The sequence below is a fragment of the Pterocles gutturalis genome, unplaced genomic scaffold (assembly GCF_000699245.1).
Source record: "Pterocles gutturalis isolate BGI_N339 unplaced genomic scaffold, ASM69924v1 scaffold12551, whole genome shotgun sequence".
Taxonomy (NCBI): domain Eukaryota; kingdom Metazoa; phylum Chordata; class Aves; order Pterocliformes; family Pteroclidae; genus Pterocles; species Pterocles gutturalis.
Genome location: NW_010105628.1, coordinates 41716 through 65152, shown reverse-complemented (window position 1 = coordinate 65152; position 23437 = coordinate 41716). Strand labels below are relative to the sequence as shown.

At 37.5% G+C, this 23437-nt stretch overlaps 1 protein-coding gene across 1 annotated transcript; it reads left to right on the top strand.

The window, feature by feature from the left end:
• The first annotated feature begins 257 nt into the window (after window positions 1-257).
• On the top strand, window positions 258-9928 carry BUB3 (BUB3 mitotic checkpoint protein). The gene is made up of 7 exons (XM_010087470.1): window positions 258-266; window positions 2457-2651; window positions 3164-3233; window positions 4614-4765; window positions 7649-7807; window positions 9161-9338; window positions 9708-9928. The coding sequence occupies exons 1-7, from the start codon at window positions 258-260 to the stop codon at window positions 9926-9928; spliced, it is 984 nt and encodes a 327-aa protein (XP_010085772.1).
• The last annotated feature ends 13509 nt before the right edge of the window (window positions 9929-23437 follow it).

Genomic DNA, 23437 nt, shown 5'->3' with positions numbered 1-23437 from the left:
GATGGGTGGTGGAGGGGCCTCTCCGCGGCGATGGGTGGTGGAGGGGCCTCTCCGCCGCTGGGCTCGGCCCTCCCTCGGTTCTCGGGCCTTCCTCTCATTCTGTTCCTTTCCCGCCGCAACCAGCTGCATCTCCCGCCATCTGACGTGATTGTCCGGGAGCGGACCGCGTCTCTGAGGCTTCGGTGCTTCCGTGACCCGCGGGTGCTGCAGGAAAAAACCTTTTCCTTGTGTGGAGCAGCGAGAGGAACTCGTGCAAGATGAAGACGGTACTTTTAATGACTTCTTAACGATAGTACAGGCTGGTGGTCCTTAGGCTTTACCCAAAAAGGCCTGCGTGGTTCGAGGAGCGCCTGCCGGCTGTCAAAGTGTGTTAAGAGGAGCTATCAAGGCAGTGGTTTCTTACCTGTTCAGTATAACATGAGGTTTTGGGAGTGATGGAATTGCAAAGGTGCACCCTGTAGTTAAGTCAGTATTACGCTTTCAGCAGCATGTATTGTCTCTGTGACGTCTTCTTTATTAGTTATCTCTTGTGGTGTATGAAAATTTCACCAGGACTTTGTTGTGTGAGGTGGGCGTGACGATTACTGTTTGGCAATCCCAGCTGTGAAGCAGCTGTATTTGTGAAAATGTGCAAAGCTCTTTGTGTGATATTTTTTTTTTTTTTTTTGGTAGCCTATATGAAAGGTAGGATATATGTGAATTCTGATAGTTTAGATTTTGTTTTTCTGGATTAAAAACACCTTTGGGAGATCTTTCCAGGTTTGTGGTGTAAGTAACTGTGCCTCCTGGAGTGCTGCTTGTTGATTGCTTTTGGGCTGGTTAGTAACTGCTGTACCTCAAATCCTCCTGTTTGTTGTTTGAGTTTTCTGCCCCAAGTAGACAACACAATTACATGTCCAGTCTAATTCTTGTAGTTGTTCTGAATTCCTTTACTTTTTGTGTCTTTGTACATCCATCTGAAATACTGAGGTACATTTTGCCATTTAAAGTGTGATGAAGGGGCTGCCAAATTCTCAGTTTTATTCGTATAGAAATGCATGTGGCAAATTCTCGAGCATATCTGTCTTCTGCCCAAGTATTCCCAAAGCAAAGCTGAAAAAAGAGGTTAAGAAAGAAATTTCTGTTCTGTCTGTTCCCAAAAGGGTTTTTGAATCACTTCATGTTTAAATAGGAGAAATAACACTTTGTGTTTACATAGTGGGTTTTTTTGAAGGATGTTTTACAGAACACCTACCAAAACTCTGACTTAGGAAATTTTTCTGGTGTAAGAATGTGTAGTGCTTACATTATTAAACAACTTGGTGATTGTTTAGTTACTAACAAGTGCTGAGGCAGGACAATTATGTACTAAATTTGAACCTTGTCCTAGTTGGTCTGCTCATTCTCTCTTGATTTATTCTCAAAGGTCTAATCTTACCCTTGCAGTTGTACATACAAATTCAGGAGTGATAGTGTTACAGAAAATCTGAGCTGATTTACCTCTCTGCCCTTTTAGCATAAGGGAAATATGCTGGTAAGGCTTTCTGAAGCCTTAAAGATTTGGTGGGTTTGTTCGTGTACGTATAACGAAGAGTTTCTTCTTTCAGGGTATTTGTAAGGTCTGCACTGTCTTCCCAGCTGATATTTGCTCTTCATAGCCTCTGTTCTCCTTTGAATTTTTGTGTATACAGCTAACTAGTTCTATGAAGTGAGTGCTGCAGTTGATCTGTCATTGAATTGTCATTTTTTTTTTTCTGGTCATGTCACATTCACATGTTTGCTCTACATTTTGGTATCTCACAAAGCATAACTTTCCTTTGTTGTCTGACCTTCTTTAGACTCCGAGAGGGGAAAAACAAAATCTTAAAGCTGTTTCGTTGGAAATATTTTGTAGCACTTCTGGAAGCCTAAGGATTGGAAAGTTGCAGAGAGCCTGCAACTATTTAAAAGATTATCTAGTTGCAGTTCTTGGAAATAGGTGACTGTCATACCAAATCAGGAACAAATCAACACTTTTTGTTGGAGTTTTCAAATCAGATTCCTTCCTGTTTGCATGTGCTTTTTAAAGTAACTTCTTGATGCTCCCAGTAATTTATAAATACTTTTGAAAACACAGCCACTTACACAGTAGTATGGCGGAAAAATACATTTGTAAGTAACAATATCTAAGCTTATAGCTAATAATAATAAAAATAAGATGTTTGTACTGTTTATTCTGTGTTATATTTGATATTTAAATTTAAAAGATTTCTATAGGGGGAGGAATTTATTGAAGTTTTGGACAGGGATTGACATCTTGAATTTTAGAGAGTTTGTCAGAAATGTGGGTGTTCTGAGCTTTTTTTTTGTACAAGCTGGTAAACTTTTCAGGTCTAGTTTAAGTTACCTGTAGGATGGATCGGGTAGCTAGCTAACTTGCTAGGCTGATGGTCTTGTTATTACTGAAATTGTATCTCTGCATTTTGTCTTTTATTCAGATGACGGGATCAAACGAATTTAAACTAAATCAAACTCCAGATGATGGTACTTCATCGGTAAAGTTTAGTCCAAATACATCTCAGTTTCTGCTTGTTTCCTCCTGGGACACAACTGTCCGGCTCTATGATGTTCCTGCCAACACCGTGAGACTCAAATATCAACACTCAGGAGCTGTCCTTGACTGTGCTTTTTATGTAAGTGTGTGAGATGGTTTTTTAAATTATTATTTTATAGACATATAGCTGCCAAGGACAGTCCCTGAAATTAGGGGGATAGTGAAATGCTCCCTGAAATCTAGGTTTAAAAATAGCTTAGTTCTGCTAACTAGTCTTTTAGTGAATGGCATTCTGGTCCTAAATGTAGATATTTCCGGTGTGCGGTGGAAGCACACAAGTAATTTACTTCTGGTAGAAGTGGTAGGCAAAAGTAATTTGAGCTGGTTTGCGCTGTTTCTGTGATGTTATGGTAAATTGTGTGTGTGTTTCTTACAGAGTTGTACTGGTAGTATACAGCCAGAAACCATTGTTCAAATTAATACCCATAGCCAATCATTCTCTTCTTTTTAACCTTCTCATACTGGGTTGTTTTGGAAACACGGCATTGTTCCAAGTGAGCCATTTACCAGATACTTGGTTTCTTTGTTTTTAGTAAAGGGGATTTGAAATACAAATGGTGATTTTTTTTTTTTTTTTAATTTTCTTTATAGGATCCTACCCATGCCTGGAGTGGAGGATTAGATCAGCAATTGAAAATGCACGATCTAAACACGGACCAAGGTAAGCAGATAGAATTCTATAAGTGGTTTCAACAACTAGCCTAAGCTTCAGATTTATATACTTACACGAGCAGGATATATTTCAAGTTTGTTAGATGGGGTATATTTGCTTTAAGTAGTAGCCTCTGTTGATTTAAGTTGTCAGTACTCAGCAGTCTCCTTTGCTGTGCAGCCCTTTCTCATCACTGAGGCACCCGACAAGGCAGTATCCCTTGCTGTGTAATTGAAGATTGTGCTATAATGCCTTTAACAGAAAGGCTGAATCTGTTGCTGCCAAACTGAAGGTTTAAACTTTTCCCATGATGAATATTTGTTGATGTATTTTTACAGGTGTATTTCTTTTTTATTTACTTATTTTAAGATGAAAATGGAAGGAAAGTCAGTAGCTACATACTTGTTACACTGGTGATTTAAGGTTCACATCATATGTGGCTTTATCTAGCACGATAACTAGTGGCCCTAATAAGTACCACCTGAAAGCATGCAAGTGTTTGGCGGTTTGCCCAAAAGTTTGGTGTATGCTTGTTGTAGGATGCCTTGAATTGGATTTCTGATGATAATCCTGCTCTGACATAGGCTACTGTGTCTCAGTTAGGGGAAATTAGCTAAGCTGTACTAAAACTAACATGTTCTTTTTCAAAGGTTTGTGGTTTAGACATATTTAGAATGGTCTTTCACATCTGTTGTGGAGTGTATATAAAGCTTTTGCTTCGTCAAACAGAATGGGCTTATACTACATTTTTGGCTAACAAGCATTGCTCAGAAGGAACACAGTTCCACTACCTCTTTGGTGCAAAATATGGAGCTGGTTTGTCCACCTTTTTTTGTGTTTGTATGTGTGTTAAACGGAAAAATGATTCTCAGCGTGAGACAAATGTGGTCACCAGGACACACAGATAACCAGAGCTTGACCAACTTCTGTGTGCAGTAAGGGCCAAATAATTCTGTTATAGATGACTGTCTGTTTATATTAATATTTTTATTTTTATTAGTATGTAATATTCCTTTACTTTGTCATAATGTTAATACATACAAGATGAAGTTGCTTTCTGTATTAGTGTCTGCGTCACAGGTGGTGGTATGATTTGATACTGAACCTTCTTTACACCTCTGAAGATCTCTCTGTAGCTGCCTAAAATTCTTAACTTACTTTCAGAGTCTCAGGAGACACAAGTTTAAATTGAATATTGCCTATCTTTGCAAAAGTTATGCTTCTGGAGACTCCTTAAAGGGACTTATTGCATATAAATACACCTGTGACAATGTCAGAATATAAGTGTGCTTGCACTGCAGTGGTGTGTCCTTTTTTTAATTCTTTATTCAACACATTCTGACTATTTGCAGAGCCAATAAAGTTATAATATTGTGTATTTTCTTACAGAAAACCTTGTTGGTGCCCATGATGCTCCTATCAGGTGTGTTGAGTATTGCCCAGAAGTGAATGTCATGGTGACTGGAAGCTGGGATCAGACAGTTAAGCTCTGGGATCCCAGAACTCCTTGTAACGCAGGAACATTCTCTCAACCTGAAAAGGTGAGTACTGGATGCAGTATTCCAGGCCAAACGTTAAATCATACGTCCAGGGAGTGGGTAAACATCACCATACAGGGCACTGTCTTAAACAGAACTAAATTTGAAAAGTTATGTTTAATGGTTTTTAAGCAGTAAAAATGTTGCATTTTAAAATATATTCAGATTATAATGTGATTTTAGGTTAAGGCTTTGAGCTTTCATCAATAGGAGAGCATAACTTAATTCTAAGCACTCCTGATGGACAAAATTCCTATAATTTAAAACAAACTTAGGAGGAAAACCTAACAAAAACATGTGAGATTGTCACAATTGTTAATGATCTTTGGCTTAATTGTAATATACAATGTCGATTTCCTTAAACGTTAAGACTTTTAGATATGTCAGATCCTGGCAGTCATAAGGTCTGATTGTTTCGAAATCTGTCTGGAGATATAGTAGGAGGCAAATAATGTTGCCTGAAAGAATATTTTCTTGTATTGAAAGATTGAATAGAATTGCTTGTACAGTAGTTTACCTGCTACTGTACTAATGCCTATTAAATTCAGACATTCCCCTAATATAAAATCCTCTGTGCTAATGAGAGACCAAGAGATATAAAGGAAGATGTAATGTTTTAAGATTTTTCTTAATGGTTATATGGTGTGTTAATCTTTATACTGCTTACAATAGTATCACTGAAAGAATTATAGAACTATAATTTGTTTTTTTTTTGTAGACTCCTAAACACAGGCTGGATTGCTGGATAATTTTACATATGGATATTTTGTTTGCCTATACATTTTTTTAAATTTCATTTGGCTCTGTCACATCATATTATCATAATTATGAGCCATCATTACCTTCCCTATTGTATCTAAATAGCTACTGCTTTTGTTACAACATAGCTGAATCTACTTCTGGCAAGACCTTTGTTCAGAATCAAGTAATTGCGTTATTTCTAGTTTTGATTTATAGTTGTATGTAGCATGTAAAGAACTGTGATAAATTGCTGACAGAATATCATGTAATGGACAGCCACAGTGAATCAAGCTGCTTATTGGTTCAGCAAGGTTCATTATGTCATTTTTTTTAATACTGCCTTTGATAAATGTGTACACCTACTCAACTGCATGACAATGGTTTCATTTGATTTATGGTTGTGTGGTGTAGAAAGAATACTTACTATACAGGTGTGACATCAGTTTGTAAAGATTTAAGATATTTAATGTTCTTTATGCTTTTGTTTCTGTACATATATACAAACACATTTTATATAATGTTTATTGATATTTTTGAATCAATTTTTACATCAATAACAAAGGCAGATTTGAAAAACTGTCTTGTTAAAGTGTGAAACTATTGTTGGCTCAAAGTTTTCTTGCCCCTTTTGTATGTAAGTGGCATTTGGCAATTGGGATCATCAGAATTTTTAGACAACTCCTCTGTGAATGTTTTAGACATTTCCCATCTTAAGACCTCAGTCGTAAGAGGGAAGTTCAATAATCACGTTTTACAGCAAGAATGCATGCTGAATGCATGTAGATTGGTTAAAGGAAATTTTATATACCTATACCCACACACATACACACCTGTCCACTTGAAGTTTTTTATTAGAAATTAACTTTTTGAAAACATAACCTCTCCAGAGGTGTTTATAGCAAATAAAGGGAAAAGATGTTTGATATTTCAGTGCAGTGTTACCAGAACCGAACAGCTATACTGGGCATTATCAGAGAACCAGAAAGTGAAACTAGGTGCTTGAGTGAAATTGTCCAAGCACATGGCAGAAGTAAATTGAATTCTTCTGGCAGGATACCAGATCTTACACTTTTGATTCTTGATCTGAAGCATATACAGTATTGGTTTCCTATGTACTTAGCTGCATTAGATCACTTTTTCAAAAGCTCACTCTTATAGTTTGCTCTTAGTAGCAGCTCAGTGACAGGACAGCTGTAGGTACCTGTATTCCATCTTGCTTGTGTATCAGCAACTTGTAGTTCATTTGATTGCACAGAGTTTTTGACTGAACCTTTTTTCTTTCTTAACATATTTTCTGATTAACTGCATTCCGAGTAAAGTTGGAAACAGAATGATTTATATGCTATTTTTATGAGAAATTTGATAAACAGAAATTAGAACCTCTGAGGCAATCTTTGGAGCAGAGTTGAAATTCCAAGCCATGGTCTTTTCTTAATTATGTCAAGCATATTGCTTCCTTCAATTTCACTTAGTTTTATTAAAGTATGCAAAGTACTGTTTTTTTAATGATTTCTTGGCAATTTATTTCCCTTTTATTAACATGAAGCACAACTTAATCCAATGTTACTATGTAACTATTTTCCTCTTGCCTCGTAATATCCAATAAATATAGTGCTTGAAATAATTTTTGAGGAAAACTTGAATAATACTGGTTTCTCTTTCGAGTTACACATAAGTGCTTCTCTACATATTTAAAACATGGTAATATCAGCAAAAGCAGGAAATCTCGTCTGTGGAAGATTATTTAGATATCATTGGGATCTGGAGACTGGTAACTGAACAAACGTACTTGAAATTTAAAATTAAACAAGTGCATATGCATATTAAATTTTTTTCTAAATGAGTTATATGTAGTATGTGACCACATTGGGCTTGATTTTTCAGCTATGTGCTAGGATACAGAATTAAGGGTGAGCTTTTTGAAATGCTACATTAGTGTCTTATCGCTAACCTTGTGCACACTACTGCTGTTTATCCCAAATTTGAGTTATAAAAGGGAATTCTAAAGGGAATTCTGTAGCTATAGATTTCATTGTAGATGTCACCTGTTTTGTTATTGCATATTACTGATATTTTATTTTGCATAAAGAACAGTGGATAGTCAGGCTAATAAGTGTTAAATATTGTAATATTTTTTTTTATAAGGTCTACACGCTTTCTGTGTCTGGAGATAGACTGATTGTGGGGACGGCAGGTCGGAGAGTGCTGGTGTGGGATTTGCGGAACATGGGTTATGTTCAGCAGCGAAGAGAATCGAGTCTGAAATACCAGACCCGCTGTATCAGAGCGTTTCCGAATAAACAGGTGTGGGAACCATGTCTGTAATTATATTTCTGCTGAATATTCTTCAGGAAAAAGGGTGGTTTATTTTTCAAGTCTTCTGCATCTTTCTCTTATTTTAAAAAATTATGGTCTTCAGAGGTTTTGTAATGAAACTCCGGGAGTGGGCGAAAAAAGGTATTGGGGCTCCTTGTTCCAGGTTAACTGGTTAATTCTTTTTAATAGCTTAGTTTAGGTATGTTTGCCACTGACTTAGCAGCATATTATGTTTTCATTTTTTTCTGCTTTGTCTCCTTTTTTTAAAATAACGTATATAATGCATCACAGTGCTGACATGTAATTAAAAACCAAAACAAACCCCACTCCCCCCAGAGCTGCAGTAGAAAGGAGGAAGATAGAATTGGTGGTTGCACAGCAGCCTTTATGCGTTGTAGCCCTTGGTTCTTCAATAGATTCTGAGCATGGGCAGGATTAAAACTATATGAATGTCATTTATATATTTTTTTTAACTGAGTATGTGTTGTACACTGAAGAACCCACGATCCGTTATCTAGGGGGAGTTGTACAATTTAGATGATCATGCAGCTGTTCTGTGTAGGTTAACATAGTGTGTCTGTGGTGTTTCTCTTTCTGAAGTTAGGCAAAAAGACTAGCTTTTTCAGATGAACTTATTTGGAAGGGAATTTTCCCATGTACATAGTCATAGTACAGGAATTGGGAGACCTAGTTACGTCTTCTTGAACTGGCAGGAACGCTTTTTCCATTTTCAGTTCTAGTTATAGTAAGACAAGGTGATCTCCCAGTTTGTACGATATTATAGATTTTAAAGAACCTTGCTATATCTAGGTATCATTACAATCCTGTTTCTGAAAAGTTCTATTATGGGCTTAACTCAGAGGTTATAGTAAAAGCATCTCAGGTTGCTTTAAGTCAGGACTGTGATTAACTAGTGAACTAATTTTAACATAAGATAATTCTGAAACTAAATAGTCCAGTGAGTATCTCTAGTATTTGAGATATTTAGGCCCTGAGGGATAGATGGGCACATACAAGGGATTCTTAACTCTTGACATTTTTTTCCCCAAATCAACTTGGGTTTGGATCTGCAGGGGTAATTAAAAGCCTCACTGTCAGCTTAAAACTGTGGTGCAATGAGAGTTCCTCAGAAGGCTTTTTTCTGCATTACTGCTTTCTTAGGAGCAGATTTTATTGATGAGGCCATGGATCTGTGGTAACAAACAATTTCTGGTTGTACACAATTTGCACTCTTTACATTTCATTTATTTGAATTTACAGGGGTATAAGATAAAATGTATTGCAATCTTTTCTCCAGTTATAAAGTTCTAAAATACATATCTCCGAATTTTTTTTTGGTAGGGTTATGTTTTAAGTTCTATTGAAGGTCGTGTTGCAGTGGAATATTTGGATCCAAGTCCAGAAATCCAGAAGAAGAAATATGCGTTCAAATGTCACCGTTTGAAGGAAAATAGCATTGAGCACATTTATCCAGTTAATGCTATTTCTTTCCATAATGTCCACAACACGTTCGCTACAGGTAGAGTAGATACTCAGTTTTTTGTAACACTTGCATCATTTCCTCTAGTTTTGATTTAAACAGGTCAGCCTTTACTTCACATGCCCTTACTTTTTAAGCAGTTAAATTGTATTTCTTGCAATGAGCAGGGTTTTTTAGTTATTTGATGCAGTGAGAGTTAATTGCTTTAACAGGGATTTTGGGAAATACTCATTGTACTCTTTACTGAATTATACAACTCTGTATAACCCTGTGTTTTTACTGACAGAGTAATTCCAGGTAGTTTCCTCTTTTCCTTCTTTCTTATGTTTTTCCCTTTGCTGTATCTTTTCAGTCTCACTGTTCTTCCAATTTAGAGTTTACAAACAGTTTTTAAAAATTAATTTTCAGGAGGTTCTGATGGATTTGTGAATATTTGGGATCCATTTAACAAAAAGCGCCTGTGTCAGTTCCATCGGTATCCCACGAGCATATCATCACTTGCCTTCAGCAATGATGGAACTACCCTGGCAATAGCTTCTTCGTATATGTATGAAATGGATGACATTGAACATCCTGAAGATGGTATCTATATTCGCCAAGTGACAGATGCAGAAACAAAACCTAAGTGAGTATGCTTCACCTGTATTTGAGCCTTTCTGAGCATTCATCCCAAGATTTATTAATTTTCCTAAATTCATGAATAGCATTATTGATGCCAGTAGATAGTGCAGCTTGACAGTAGGGTTGGTTTTGATTTTATCTTGTTTGCCCAAGCTTTCAATATCCGTAGGTTGATAGACGTCTGATGGATAAAATTGTGCCTAGTTGTTTAGTTGGAGAAGAATGTCAAACTCTTATCCTTTTTGAATAGGTGCTATTATATGAAGCTGTGGAGTTACTGCTAGCTCATTGCTTCAAGAATTAAGTGAAGAATTCAAGCATAATTTATTTGAGTAAATGTTACCATGTCTGGATATTTAAAACTTAGAATTAATGAAATCTTTACACACTGAGTATGCCCCCAGCTGTCACAGTGAATTTAGATACTGTTCTAGGAAGGTTGTGTAAAATCAAGGAAAAGCTTTCTCAGCTGCTGTATATTGGAGTTTGCTGCAGCCCTCTGATAACACCCTATTCTGTCGTCGTTGCTGTCAAAATGGGGCAAACTGATTGATGGAAGTAAAAGATTTCTGTTAAGCTCACTTTGGCATGAATGTTACATAGAAAAATTGCCATCACCGTGTGGAGTGGAACTGCCCCTCGTTATGCTAGCACAGGAGCAGCTGTTTCTATTTTCAGATTCCTGTGGTTTGTCCTTGCTATTTATTTTTTTTTTTTCTAGTACGCAAACTGCCTTATACTTTATCTGGTTGTCTCCATTATTAAGTATCTAAATGGCTATGTAAACAGACACACAAGTGATCAAAGTTCTTGAGTTTGAAACCTCAAGACCTTCCTCCCACTCCCTTCAGTGACTTGTCTATCGCTTTGGAGCAGCCATTGTATCGCTGTGGAGCTGTGAGGTGGAAGTTACAGAAGAATAAATACACTATCTCACACTTGGAGATGTTTGTTTTAAAATAATTGTGATCTTCGTGCTAAAAGAAAACCAAGATTATTTCAGTATGTATTTCTGGTGCTTCCTCAAGTGAAAAAAAAAAGTCCAAAGATGATAATTCAAATGTATTTTTAAAATCAGGCTGTACTGGTTACATTTAGGAAGGTTTTTAAAAAAAAAAAAAAAAGGTGATAAAAGAATGCTTGTTGCTATTGTTCTTGTAATAGTGAGAGCTGCTTTCAGTTATTTTTGTTCATTGCTAGTTATGGTTGCTAATTCTGTAGATGCTTCATTCTGCCATATGAGGAGGTTAATCTACAATTAAACAATATTTCCTCTTGGCCCTCCATTATTTTCTGAAACAGATGGTTCATCATTTCCTGGGCTGTTAAACACAGCAAGGTTAAGGTTAGACTCTGGGGAATCAGCTAGTTTTGAATCTTATTAGGCTGTAGAAGAAAAACTAATAAGAATACTCCTTAATATCATTTTGTGACTGTAAACAATTATTTATTAGCAAACAATTGATCCCAGAAGGGCAAATTGTTTGAGTCAGTAATGAGCTGAGAAAAGACAGAACATATCTGTGTATTTGGAAAATAATTGTAACGTAATTGCAATGCATTTAGACAGGCATCTTTTTGGACCTGTTTCTGTCTTTAAATGAATTTCTGAAAACATTAACAAGGTTTGTATGCTTTTCTGACATTTACAAGTTGCTGATGCCAACCTTAGGGCACTAAGAATGATGCATATATTTTAATGTTACAGTAGTGTGAGTCATCTCTGGTTTATTCTAAAAATAAGTTACTTAGGACAGAAAACTAATAGTTGTTTTCTAGTGATTTTTTTTGCATATTAATTTGAATCACTTAGCATTTCTGCACGATGCATTCTTAAATGCATCGTCATGGTGCCGTATTATATAAAGGAAACCTGATAAGATCAGCATTTTGATCACTAAATTATTACATACTTAATCTTGATACCAGTGAAAGTGGTCTTTCTACACATTTCTGCTTTTATAGAATGTTGAATGTTTTACCTGCTTATTAGTACTCTAAAAATTGCTTGCTGAAATATAGTTTGTTTATTTCAGGTCTACTTAGAGGTCTACTTAGACTTCTCATGATACTTCTTCTCTACAAGAGGTGCCCACCTGCTCCTAACAAGACTAAACTAAACAATAGAAGTGAGAAGAACAGTCTTTTAGTACTGATGTTTTTAACTAAGAAATATTTGTTTGTGTGTTGTAGTATGTTTTAATCTGTCATTACTTACCTGCTTATAATGTTAACTGCTCTCTTTATCTGCTCTCTGTAGCTACATTAGTTCAATCTTGCAGGCAACTTTGCATGTTCTTTTATAAAATTATCCCATTTTTTAGTATCTAGTTATGAAAACTTCCAGTGTTCTCATAATTGTTCAATAAATATCCTTAGTTTTATGAAAACAAATACTTTGTGTAATAACGTTTACTGTTTGTGAAACAAACATTAAGACCAAATCTTTAAGTTGTAAGAATTTATGACTTCTAGATCTTCCTGATAGAAAATTTCTGAACCTTTTGTCTTTTTCCAGTGAGATGAGGTGGGAATTTCTTAATCACCTGGAGATGCTGATTCTCCAGGCCATGTTTTCACAGGGCTGTGAAAGTTGTATTAGGTGTGCTTGTTTATCTCAATGACTTGATTGTTACTGGAGAGCCATTAACTGTTTCTGGAGGAAAGAACTCAAACATATGGTATTTTTTTCTTTTTTCCCAAATGCTGCATAAAAGCCTAAAAGTAATGATGTTTGGGAAGAATTGAAGGTAGAGGGAAGCAAATACAGAGTTTCAGCCTGTAGCTGAGTGGTCTGTTCCAAGTCTGCAGATCTGACCTGGTTATTCCGGGATTTATGGAGTAACAAGTGGAAAGGTAGAAAAAAGGAGTTTCCCTAGAGTGAAGATGTCATTCTGGCCACAAAATGCAGGAAAATATGCTGTTTCTCTAAATGTCTTATTTCCTGATTGCCAGCTGGTAAGAAGTCTAATCTGTAATCAAATTTTATATCAGCCTTTTGAGGTTTTTGGAGTGGGAGATGGGTGTGAGAAGAAGCTTGAACTTGGACAAATTAAAAGTTTCTTAGGAAACTACTATTAGAAAACCAACTTAGACACTGTGTGTTTGTCTCTTCTAAACAAGAATGTAGATGTGATCAGGAGCAAATCCATCTTTTGCTAAAACAAATATATTCAAGGAGTTGCACACTCCTGACTGGCTTGTGGGAATAAAGATAAATTCTTCCTGATTAGTACCACCAATAAAAGCTATCTCATCGAAGTCCATTTGCAGAGCCAGATGGTCAGACTGCTCTCTTAATAGTAGCTTGTATCAGGGGTATGGGAAGTACTTAAGTATTTACTTTGTAGTGAATAGTAAAGGAGGGTCAGAACAAAACTCCTGTCAAAGACGATGAAGGTGTGGGTATTTTGGAGGGCTGATTGGATTCGTACTTCTAACCTCTGTTCTGAGTTATCAGTGCCTGCGTAGCCGGTGGGAGGACTTTTATTACCTTTTATTATCTTTAAGAAAATAAACTTGCTGACAACAGAAATAGTAACCAATTGTTCCAGCGAAGGTGGTGATGGAGAGGAACGTGGGCTCCTTGTGTGTAGAGAGCTAACAAACTGGAGCTGTTAGAGATAGTAAATGAGCTGGATGTGGAATGCTTTATAATTTGTCATGAGCTAGATAGGGATTCTTTGATAATACAAGCTGGTTTTGATAGGTTTGAAAAAATTAAAGATCTTCCCGAACTAAATATGAGTAATGCCTTCACTGTAGTAGCATCCACCCTCTGCTCTCACGGATGTGCACCATCCCTATTTCTACCAATTTTAATTGGCTTTTTTGCATTTCGGGTACATGACTGATGCTGGACATCTCTTCTCAACTGAGAGTAAAATGTTACAAAATATAAGCTTGAGCCCACAAAAAAACTAAGTAATTTTATTTTTACCTAGAAACACAATAGTGACCCTGCTTGTGGAGAAGAGAGACCTGGTGAGGATGGGTGCAAATAAATTATATGTGAAGGCAGAAATAGGCTGGGACTAATGAAACGGTGATTTAGTGATGATGTGGAGAGAGGATTGTGTGAAATGGGGAGACGATAGAGTGGAGAGTTACAGGAATGTAGAAGTGTGAAGAACAAAGTGAAATAAGAGCTAAAGAAAGTAGGGGAAAAACAAAGAAGGCATTAGGGGAATTCCAAATAGTTTGTTTAACAAAGTAGGTGTATGGTATAACCTGGAAATGATGCTACCTGTGCAACTTTTCACTGGTAAGTGTCAGGGGAAAAAAATGTTAATGCTTCATGTGCTGAGATCTACATCCTTCAGTGGACAAAGGTAATCCCATATATGTAGGAGGGAACTTATTGAATATTTCGGCTTAAAAATGGTAGGAAAATTCCTTGTGGTGTGTTAGTGTTTTGTGTAAATGCTTGAAACAAAGAGTCTGTAGAAAATAGCAAGACAACCAGGCATAATGGAGGAGAAGAGAAGCATTAGTTGGTCAGGGCTACAGCTGTGTCTGTGTGTTGGGTACAAAAATGTGCAGTTGGAATATGGGTATTTCTTTTACAAGATTAATCTTCCTTTTATTAGCTCTCTTCTAGAAATGCAGGTCAAGGCAGAGGTTCATAAGCAGGAAAAATCATGAAACAAGCCTTTTCTGGGCTATATAACAAGTAGCTGAACAAAGAGGATATACTAACTCTTGAACAGAGGAATTGAGATCTTAAAAAAGCTCCTGAAGTCATTGCTTTTTGCACAGTGTTGAGGGCCATACAGAAAACATGGAGTCATAGCCGTCATTCTGATAGAGCCATCAATCACCGTTGACTGCTTGCAGGAAAAAATATCGCGGGTTGTCTCACAAGAGCCTCATAACACTGTGGTATTAGAAGCCAAGTGGCATCTGTGTCCTGAATGTTACAAAAGCATGCTGGTAAGTGTATTTTTTTTCTGTTGGGCAGTACTTCAAGATAATCAGTGTATGATGCACTACATACAGTCTGGAGCTCTGCCTTATCTCGGATGTGATGTTTTGTGCTGCTGCTGCAATTATAATAAATAACATTTAAAAAAATGTGTCCCTTAGATGGACATTTTCGCAAGCAAAACCAGTCCCTGCTCTGAGCTCAAAGCTGAACTCTAAGCTGTAAACACAAAGACTTAAGCGATGCTGTTGAGAATGACCTTTCCAAAGCTGTGCAGGCATTACTAGCTCCATCTTCCTTAACGGTCTCACACTTGTGTAAGTGTCCAGTAGGTTTTACTGCCTTGAAAGTGAAGGATTTTCTGTTGTTGGACTCACGTAGTCACTCAGTTCAACTGTAACTCAGTGCATCTGTTAGGATAGATGCCCAAAAGCTGGGTGTTTCTACTATCGGATACTCTTGCAAATGTTGGCCACCATCGGTGATTGGTATTAGTGGTCTGGAGCAAAACCTGTTTCTTTTGACTCGCAGACATCTGTTCTGGTGATTACACCATTAGCTGCTTTTATGTTGTTTAGTATAATCATAACCACACAGCTAGTAATTTTTTTTAGTCAATATGCAACTGATATAACTTCTAGTCCTCCAGCAACGTGGCATTTGCTCCGAAAGGTGTCAGGCTTCTTTGCTCAAAATAGTATTTAGGTGATGCTTTGTAACACATTTAGATATGTAAATTTATAAATAAAAAGTCAAATACAGGACTTGCCCAGATGTTCTTATAACTAATACGCTAAAAATGCTTCCTGTGAGGTATGTCTTATTTCCTAAGGTTGAATGTGGGGCACTTATAATATACGTTTTCCTAAAGCGTGAAAAGACACAGATGTGCTAACGCATGATAGCAACACAAGGGGTGTAATAGGTCTTCAGAGTCTCCTGTGATTACCTGCAAAGTGGAAGGGAATAAACTGTTCTCCATGTCCACTGGGGCTGGGATGAGGCATAATGAGCTTAAATTGCAGCAGAGATTAGACATTAGGAAAAACTTTCTAAGTGTAAGGATGGTTAAGCCCAGGAATAAATTACCTGGCAAAGCTGCAGCATCTCCATCTGTGGAATTTCTCAGGCACAGGTTAGACAAGTATCTGCAGGGAATGGTGTACTTTAACCGGTTCCATCTTTGGATGGGAAAGACAAGCTAGTACCGATTGTGCTGACAGTTGTTACACTGCTGAATTTGTCTCTGATTATTCTTTCACCTGGCATTGCCCCTGTTACAGCAAACTAGTGTTCTTTGTAACCCAGGGAGGGATTCCTATTTATTTAAAACTTTTACATTCTTAAACAGGCATGTCTTTTCCTCCGTGGCTCATACCACCATTAACAGACTAACTCGTTTCGGCTTTGAATCTGCTGTGCTTACCCTGTCAGCGTGCCCTGGCACACCAGAGCTGGGGATCTCCACCTGGGAGCAAGCTCTGCGGAACTGTCCTGTTCAACAAGACCACCAGACTTCTTAAATTCAATGTATATATTCATTCTGTAGGCATTTCAGAGTTTGTAGATAATAAAGCAGAGTACCTGATGGGTGGTGAGGCAGTGGCCCAGGGTGCCCAGAGAAGCTGTGGATGCCCCATCCCTGGAGGGGTTCAAGGCCAGGCTGGATGAGGCTTTGGGCAACCTGGGCTAGTGGGAGGTGTCCCTGCCCATGGCAGGGGGTAGAACTCAGTGATCTTTGAGATCCCTTCCAGCCCAAACCTTTCCATGATTATATGATTCTTATTGGCTATATACATATTTTGTTTACGTCAGTCTTAAAATAGTTGTAGTTTAAGCTTGCAGGTAGCTTCACTGTCTGCTGGCACTATGCTCGTGTCCCAGCCTGGCATGTACTCATATATTTTAATCAATTCTCCACTTACAGAAAACCACTATATTCTCTTTTGGTAAAAGGAGAGCAAGGGTAGCATCAGGTAAAAACAAAGCTATAATTTATTCACTTATGCCAAAGAGTTCCCAATAATTAAACTAAACAAGGGTTGCTTTTCCCTGCTTGTGTTTTCTGTGAACCACCGCTGTTTGTGCAGCGACAACAATGCAACGAAGACAACAATTGCCTCGTTCTCAGTGCAGCGCAGATGCATTGTAAGAAATGATCCTGGCTTGAGAATTTGCTCTCTAAATAGATAAAACAGCCAAAGGTTGAGAGGGAAGAAATATTCTCATTCCACAGATGTCAACAAAGGCACAGAATAAGGAAGCGAATTTCCTTGTTGCGCAGCAAAGGCAGGACTTGAACAGAGGTTTCTTGAATCCTTGCTCATGTAATTGGTTTAATTTTTTGCCTCTGCTGTAGACTTACTGTGGGGAGTTATTTGAGTTAATCTCTTTTATTCCTGTGATGTAATTTTTTTTGTCGGTCAAACAAACAGTGCTTCCATGTAAAGGTAAATGAGACCAAATTGTTAAAGGAGAGTTAAAATCTTTACATGAATCTTCTTAAATGTGAATTTTTCTTATACAACGATACGGTATGCACTGTTGTGTTAATATATAGTCATGCGAAGTGGCATAAAGAGATTCCAGTAGAATACAAAGATTTACATTATTTAACTACTTTAGTGTATTTACTGCTTACAGTGTTAGATATAGCAGGATGAAAGTACAAAGTGCAAGCATTTTTAGAGGTTGCACTCTTAAAAATAATAATAAAATTTGCTATCATGCTTCTACATCATTTTATCTAGGCAGAAAAAATTGTATAATTCAGGCCCTGCAAAATCAAACAATAAGAAGAAGTATCAAGTAGACAATCTGTAATCTGCTTTGGAAAGCTCAAAAAATTGCAGAGATGTAGTTTGTGCAGCAGAAAAAAGAATATCAAGAATATATGTATACACACCTATATATCTTTTTTACCATGTTTCCCACCCTTGATTTCTGATGTTTCTTATAGACAGGTAGGTTTTTTTGCCCCAGACACATTTCACGTCCTGCTGGGAGTCAGTGGCTGCAGTGCTACACATGCAGCTTCAGCTTTGTGCATTGTAGGATGTTCATCCGTTGCCACGAAATTGTTGAGAAGCTGCAGGTATATTTTCCCTGGAAACAAAGGTGGGGTATTTCTAAGTGGGAGAGGTCTCCCTGTTCCCAGTCCTGTGACGGTGCATAGCCTATTCTTTGACATTTGCTTTAGTATATAAAGTCACTTTTTAATTTTTTGTTTGCTGGTGATAATCCATACCATCCTCCACATCATCCAAAGACGTGTTGTAGTTTTACCCTGGCTGACAGCAGGATGTCAACTGCTGACACAGCCTGTAACGAGATAAATATATCTATATTTAAATATAATAAGCATAAATATCTCTTGTATCTGTAAATTACGTGTTTTGAGAACATTATTGACTTTTTCTCGTCTATCTATATTTTTTATGTTGAGATTGTTTGATTCTTCATGCGAAGGCTTTATGTAGTGGCCCGCAAACACGCGATTGCTGGAAGGTGATGCTGCCCGAGTGGTAAGATAAGTGCCCTGTTTCCATCAGAGTACCTTAATTTCTGCTAATGAGAGTTTGGAGGGAAACATTGTGAGAAATATTTGTAGATAAACTTTTCAAAGGAGACATCTGGCCTTTTGTGCAATAACCTCGGTCCTGTTCCACAAATTAAATGACAGGGATATACCTGGGGAAATGTATCTATCTCTTCCTGTTTAAAATCTTTGTTTTTAAGATCATAGTGCTTGGTTTGAAAAATAGGAGAAGTGCTTAAATCCTTGAATTCTTCCCTTGGTTATGATGGAGTCACTGTTCTTTCCCTGTCATCTGCAATCCTCGAATGCTTTTAATCAGGTCCTCAGGATTTAAATTATTAAACATCTTTTTGGGATTACATTTTTTATTCCTAATTATACGCAAAAGATATATATCATGAAATATGCAGAATGTAATTGCAATTAAAGCGTACAGTCTCCCAAAAGATGGGTCTCACAGTTTTATACATCCAGAATTTAATTAGGCAGGTAATGGTGTTAGAAGCGAGATTTTTAAGGATGGGGGTGGAGAAGGAAATTTTTGGAATTATATTTTTTTTTATGGAGATGGAAGTCAATATGGAGGCTGCAAATGTAAATCAAAGTCATATTTATTTCCCGATCTCTGCTTGTGTTTTTTTTTTCTTCTTGTATTGGTTTGTTTTGAGATTGTCTGTACAAAACCTGAATTCGTCTAAACAGTGAACAAGTAATCCAACGTGTTGCAGAACAGAGTCTGGTTTTCTGCGTTGCTGGGTTTTGTGCTTCTTCCTTCTTAGACACCTGAAAAATCAAGTTTAGACTTAAACTCTTCCACAATCAGGAGGAAACTTTTCCCAGGTGGATTTCCTGGCCCTTCCTTCCTGGGCATGTTATTAAAGGCTGTCTTCTCTGCTTGGCTGCCTGCTTTTATGAGGGATCCAGGAATTTGATATCTTTGAGACCTCCGTCTTCTATCAAACTCAGTTGTAATTGGTCAATCAGTTCCAAAGTTATTAGGGGGGATGAGAGGAGAAGGGGACAGGCAGACAGACACAGACAATTTCATTGCACGAATCTCATTTCCTTAGGAAACCAGCATAAAAAAAAAAATCAATTAACGTTGAGACCCTCCAGTACCCTTCTTCAATTACTTTCTCAGAACAATGCCTTTTGCTGAAGCATCCATTATAGGCAGTATCTTGATCAGTCCAGCGTAGGATGAAACATATTTTGGCAGTTGTTTGCAAGTGTCGAAATACAGAAAAGCCAGGTTTTTATCCTGTTAAACAGTAGCGGAGGTTATGGAGCCTTTGGCAGTATTGGGATTCACCAGCCGCAGGTTGCAGTTTGATCAGACAAGTTCCAAAGGACGCAACCCACCCTTTTTATTTCCATCGGTGAGTGCAGTGCTGCTGTTTCGAACACCCCTTGCATGCTCCAGGGCTGCGTGTTCTGGGTGACATTTAAATTCCGGGTGCTGCTATTTTAGGATGCACATGAAAAGCTCCCTGATGACTTTTACCCAAAGAGAAGCTGCTGCATGATGACTCCATCTCTTGGCAGAAGATAATGGTGAACCTCGCAGGTATGCCAGGGCTTGCACCCACCGAACTGCGAGGGAGAACAACCATGATGGTTAGTGCCTCCCATCATGTGCCTCTTCCAGCATCAGAAGTTTCCTCCAAGCTGCACTGCTCCAAAGGTCCCACCCACGTCTTTGTTTCAGCATCAAATAACCTTAAAAACTGCTTATTAACCAATTCCTTCTCTCTTTTTTTGTGAGTAGTTATCTTATTTCTTTCACCTCCTGGAAATTTCACTGGTTTCTGGATAGTTCTGTTTACCCTCCATCCCCATGTTAATTGGTAAATTTTTTTTTTATTTAAATATTTAACATTTCATTAAGCCTCTGTGCCTGCAATCAGAAATAATTCACGTATAACTTCTAAGTAGTGGACAAATTGAGATTTTGAGTAAAACCCTAACGTTTTCACAAACTGTTTTCTGGACTGTCTTCTAAATTATCATCCAAATACCAAACTAAAACAAAAAAAACCCTCAAGCAAACAGTTTTTTTGCGGCTCTGATTGCAAACCAAGCCTATGTGAGCAATCTGAAATGTTTACAATGTCAAAAGCAGCAAAAATCATCAATTTTCTGCTATCCTGCTTTACCCAGTGGAGATGTCCAGCTTCAACACTTTGGGGCTGTGGTTTCTTTTTCTTCCTCTGATTTCAGTGTTTGTTATGCTAACATCTTGTTCTGCTGTGGAACTGTTTACAGTAAAGAACAAACCACCCTTGTTTGCCTAGAATTTCTATGGGGAGGGCTTTTTTTTTTTTTGGTGGAGAGAAGGAAATGAAAGATGAAAATGTTAGGAGAGGAAGTGTACATCTTTCAGATGATGCATTGTATGTATCCCCCTATTTCTTGTTTTACTTTTCTGCATTTTTCATTTCTCTGGTTTTTTTTTTTTTTTTTAAATAAAAAAGTGATGCTTTTCCTGTGCATCGACTTGAAGACATTTTGGTGGGACTTTGTTGCAACGTCACTTCAGTTATTTAGCTCCTCGTGAAGTGGTGTGGAACCAGGATTCAAACCCTGACCAACATCTTTTGAACTCAGGGGAGATCTTTTCAATTTAGTGACTTGCTGTAAGGCTTGGAGACAATTCCTCTGGCTAAAATCAGCGAGAAAAACCTTGTTTCTCTTGGCACAGGCTCAACCTCTGTATCAAAATGGTGGCAAATAACGTTTTCCAGATTTTATTTGTTTCTGCAGCATCAGAGTCACCTTTACAGGCAGATACGGTATTCCTAAAATAGAGATTGGGGTTGATGTCATTTGCATGTAGTGCCTTATCATGGCTGCTATTAATTCCCCTAGTAACTCTTTACTATTAAAAAAAAAAATGGCATTGCAGGACAGTAAGTATCTATTAGCAGGTATGCTTTTTTTTTTTTTTCCCTTTTCTTTTTTGAGCTGGGTTCTAATGCAGCAGCCTTTCATCCCAATAGATAGGCTTTACCTTTAACTGAGACTCTTTCACCCGTTATCTATAATGTATAATTATAAATACATTGTAGTCTTGAGTAAGTACAATTAAAAAAGGGTAATTCATTTCCCTCCCGTCCTCCCACCCAAGTCCTTGGGTTTAATTTTCATGATTATGTTAGATTATGAGTCATTTTAAATCATGGTATCCAGTAGAGACTACTCCTACTCTGCAGCTCTTTTCAACAGTTGTTTATGGTAGTTTCAGCCTCTTTCTGCCTCTCTGAGGCTCTTTATTTTTAAAGCAAGGCAGACAAGGCCTAAAATTATTCCATTAAAGAGGTGCAATTTTTGTAATGGGACTTAGAGTGCTCTGCAGAAGTGCAGGCAAGTTTCTTCAATATCCTGAGCATTATTCGCTCATTTAGTTAAATGATGTTTCTAATTCCCTGGTAATTACATGTAATGAGGCACTCTTTCTCTTCTTGATGAGACTTTAGCTTAATATGAGATGTCGTATTTTTTTCTTTTTCTTTTTTTTTTCCTTTTTTTTTTTTTTTTTAGGGATAATTACCCTTCCCAGGAAAAGCAGGGGGTTTGTTGTGCAGAATATATAGCAAATTATTTTATTTCCTGCCATCTTGACTGCCAGTAAATTATAAAATTAAGTTTCAGTGGAGCATTAGCACCATTTTGGAAAGGCTTGAGATTTTTTTTTTTTTTCTTATTCATGTATTGATGTCCTTTGGGACTGTTGAGCTATTATTCATAGAATAGATGTTTTTCTGCCAATTCCTAGTATTAGATGGTATTGAAGCAGCAACATAGGTTTAATTCTTTTCTGGATAATATCCAATGCAGAATGGTCTTGTTAGTTGCGTTTTATATCAGGTAATTATCTTTATAAAGTTTTAGTAACACTTCCACCCCCACTGGTGACTAATTAAATTTATTTTTTGCATATTGTAATATTAAATGCTGGGGGGCTTTTTGTTTTCAATGCTGGGTGGCTATTCTTTCTTAAATTTCTTACATTTGAATAACATTCAGGGTGTTGGAATGAATGCAAAACTGTAGGACACATAAAGTTAACAACAATAATGCAACATTTAGCTTCAGTAAAAATAGAATCAACAGCAATTTTAATTAGTCTGAATTTCCTATCTTTTGTCAGTGCAATTTTCTTCCTGGTGTTGTGATAAGGTGATTCTTGTCTGTCTTTTTTTGGTTTTAAATTCAAAATACTGCAAAAATTATGAATGGAATAGCATCTGAGAATACAATTGTGTAAGGGTGATCTCTGCATTAGGAATTAAATTGGTATTTTAAAAAAAATATTTTTTCTAATTGCTATGGAAAATCTGGGGTCAGATTTATCTCACCTACGTTTAGCTATCTAAAAGAAAGATTTTTAGTCTAAATGAGGAAGCCACCCAGGCTCCCCTCTTTCCAGTTTTTGAAATATTGTAAAATAACACCTGTTTGAGCAAGAAACTTATATGAAAGGTGAGGTCTGTTGGTCACAGTGTTCCTGCTAATTAATTGTTCTCTCTGCTGTGGCTTGAGAGATGACTTACAGCTTTTGATGCCTGGCAATGAGCAGAACCTAGGGTCTGGGTGTGTCTGGTTTGCAGGTGGACTTTGAGCAAGTCGCTTTACCTTCTCCACATCAGTCTCCATCAATAATTACGTTAATGACATCCATCTCCTCTGTGAAGCTCTGTAAAAGCTGCAGGTTGAAATTATTACAGAGCAGCCAGACACAGTGTTGTTCGGACTTTCTAACACTTTTGCAATGATTGCTGCTCCTGGACATAGCTGCAAGAGGCATCTACCCTGTGCGCTCACCTTGCAGGAGGAAGTAAAATAAAAATCCACTTGTATGGGGGAAAGACTTGTTGTGTTGCAGGGGTGGCTGGGGACGGAATAGGAGAAAAGAAAGCCAACCATGTCCTGGGCTGCATCAAAAGAAGCATATCCAGCTGGTTGAAGGAGGAGATTCTCCCCCTCTACTCTGCTCTGGTGAGACCCCCCCTGGGGTGCTGCATCCAGCTCTGGGGCCCTCAGCACCGGAGGGAC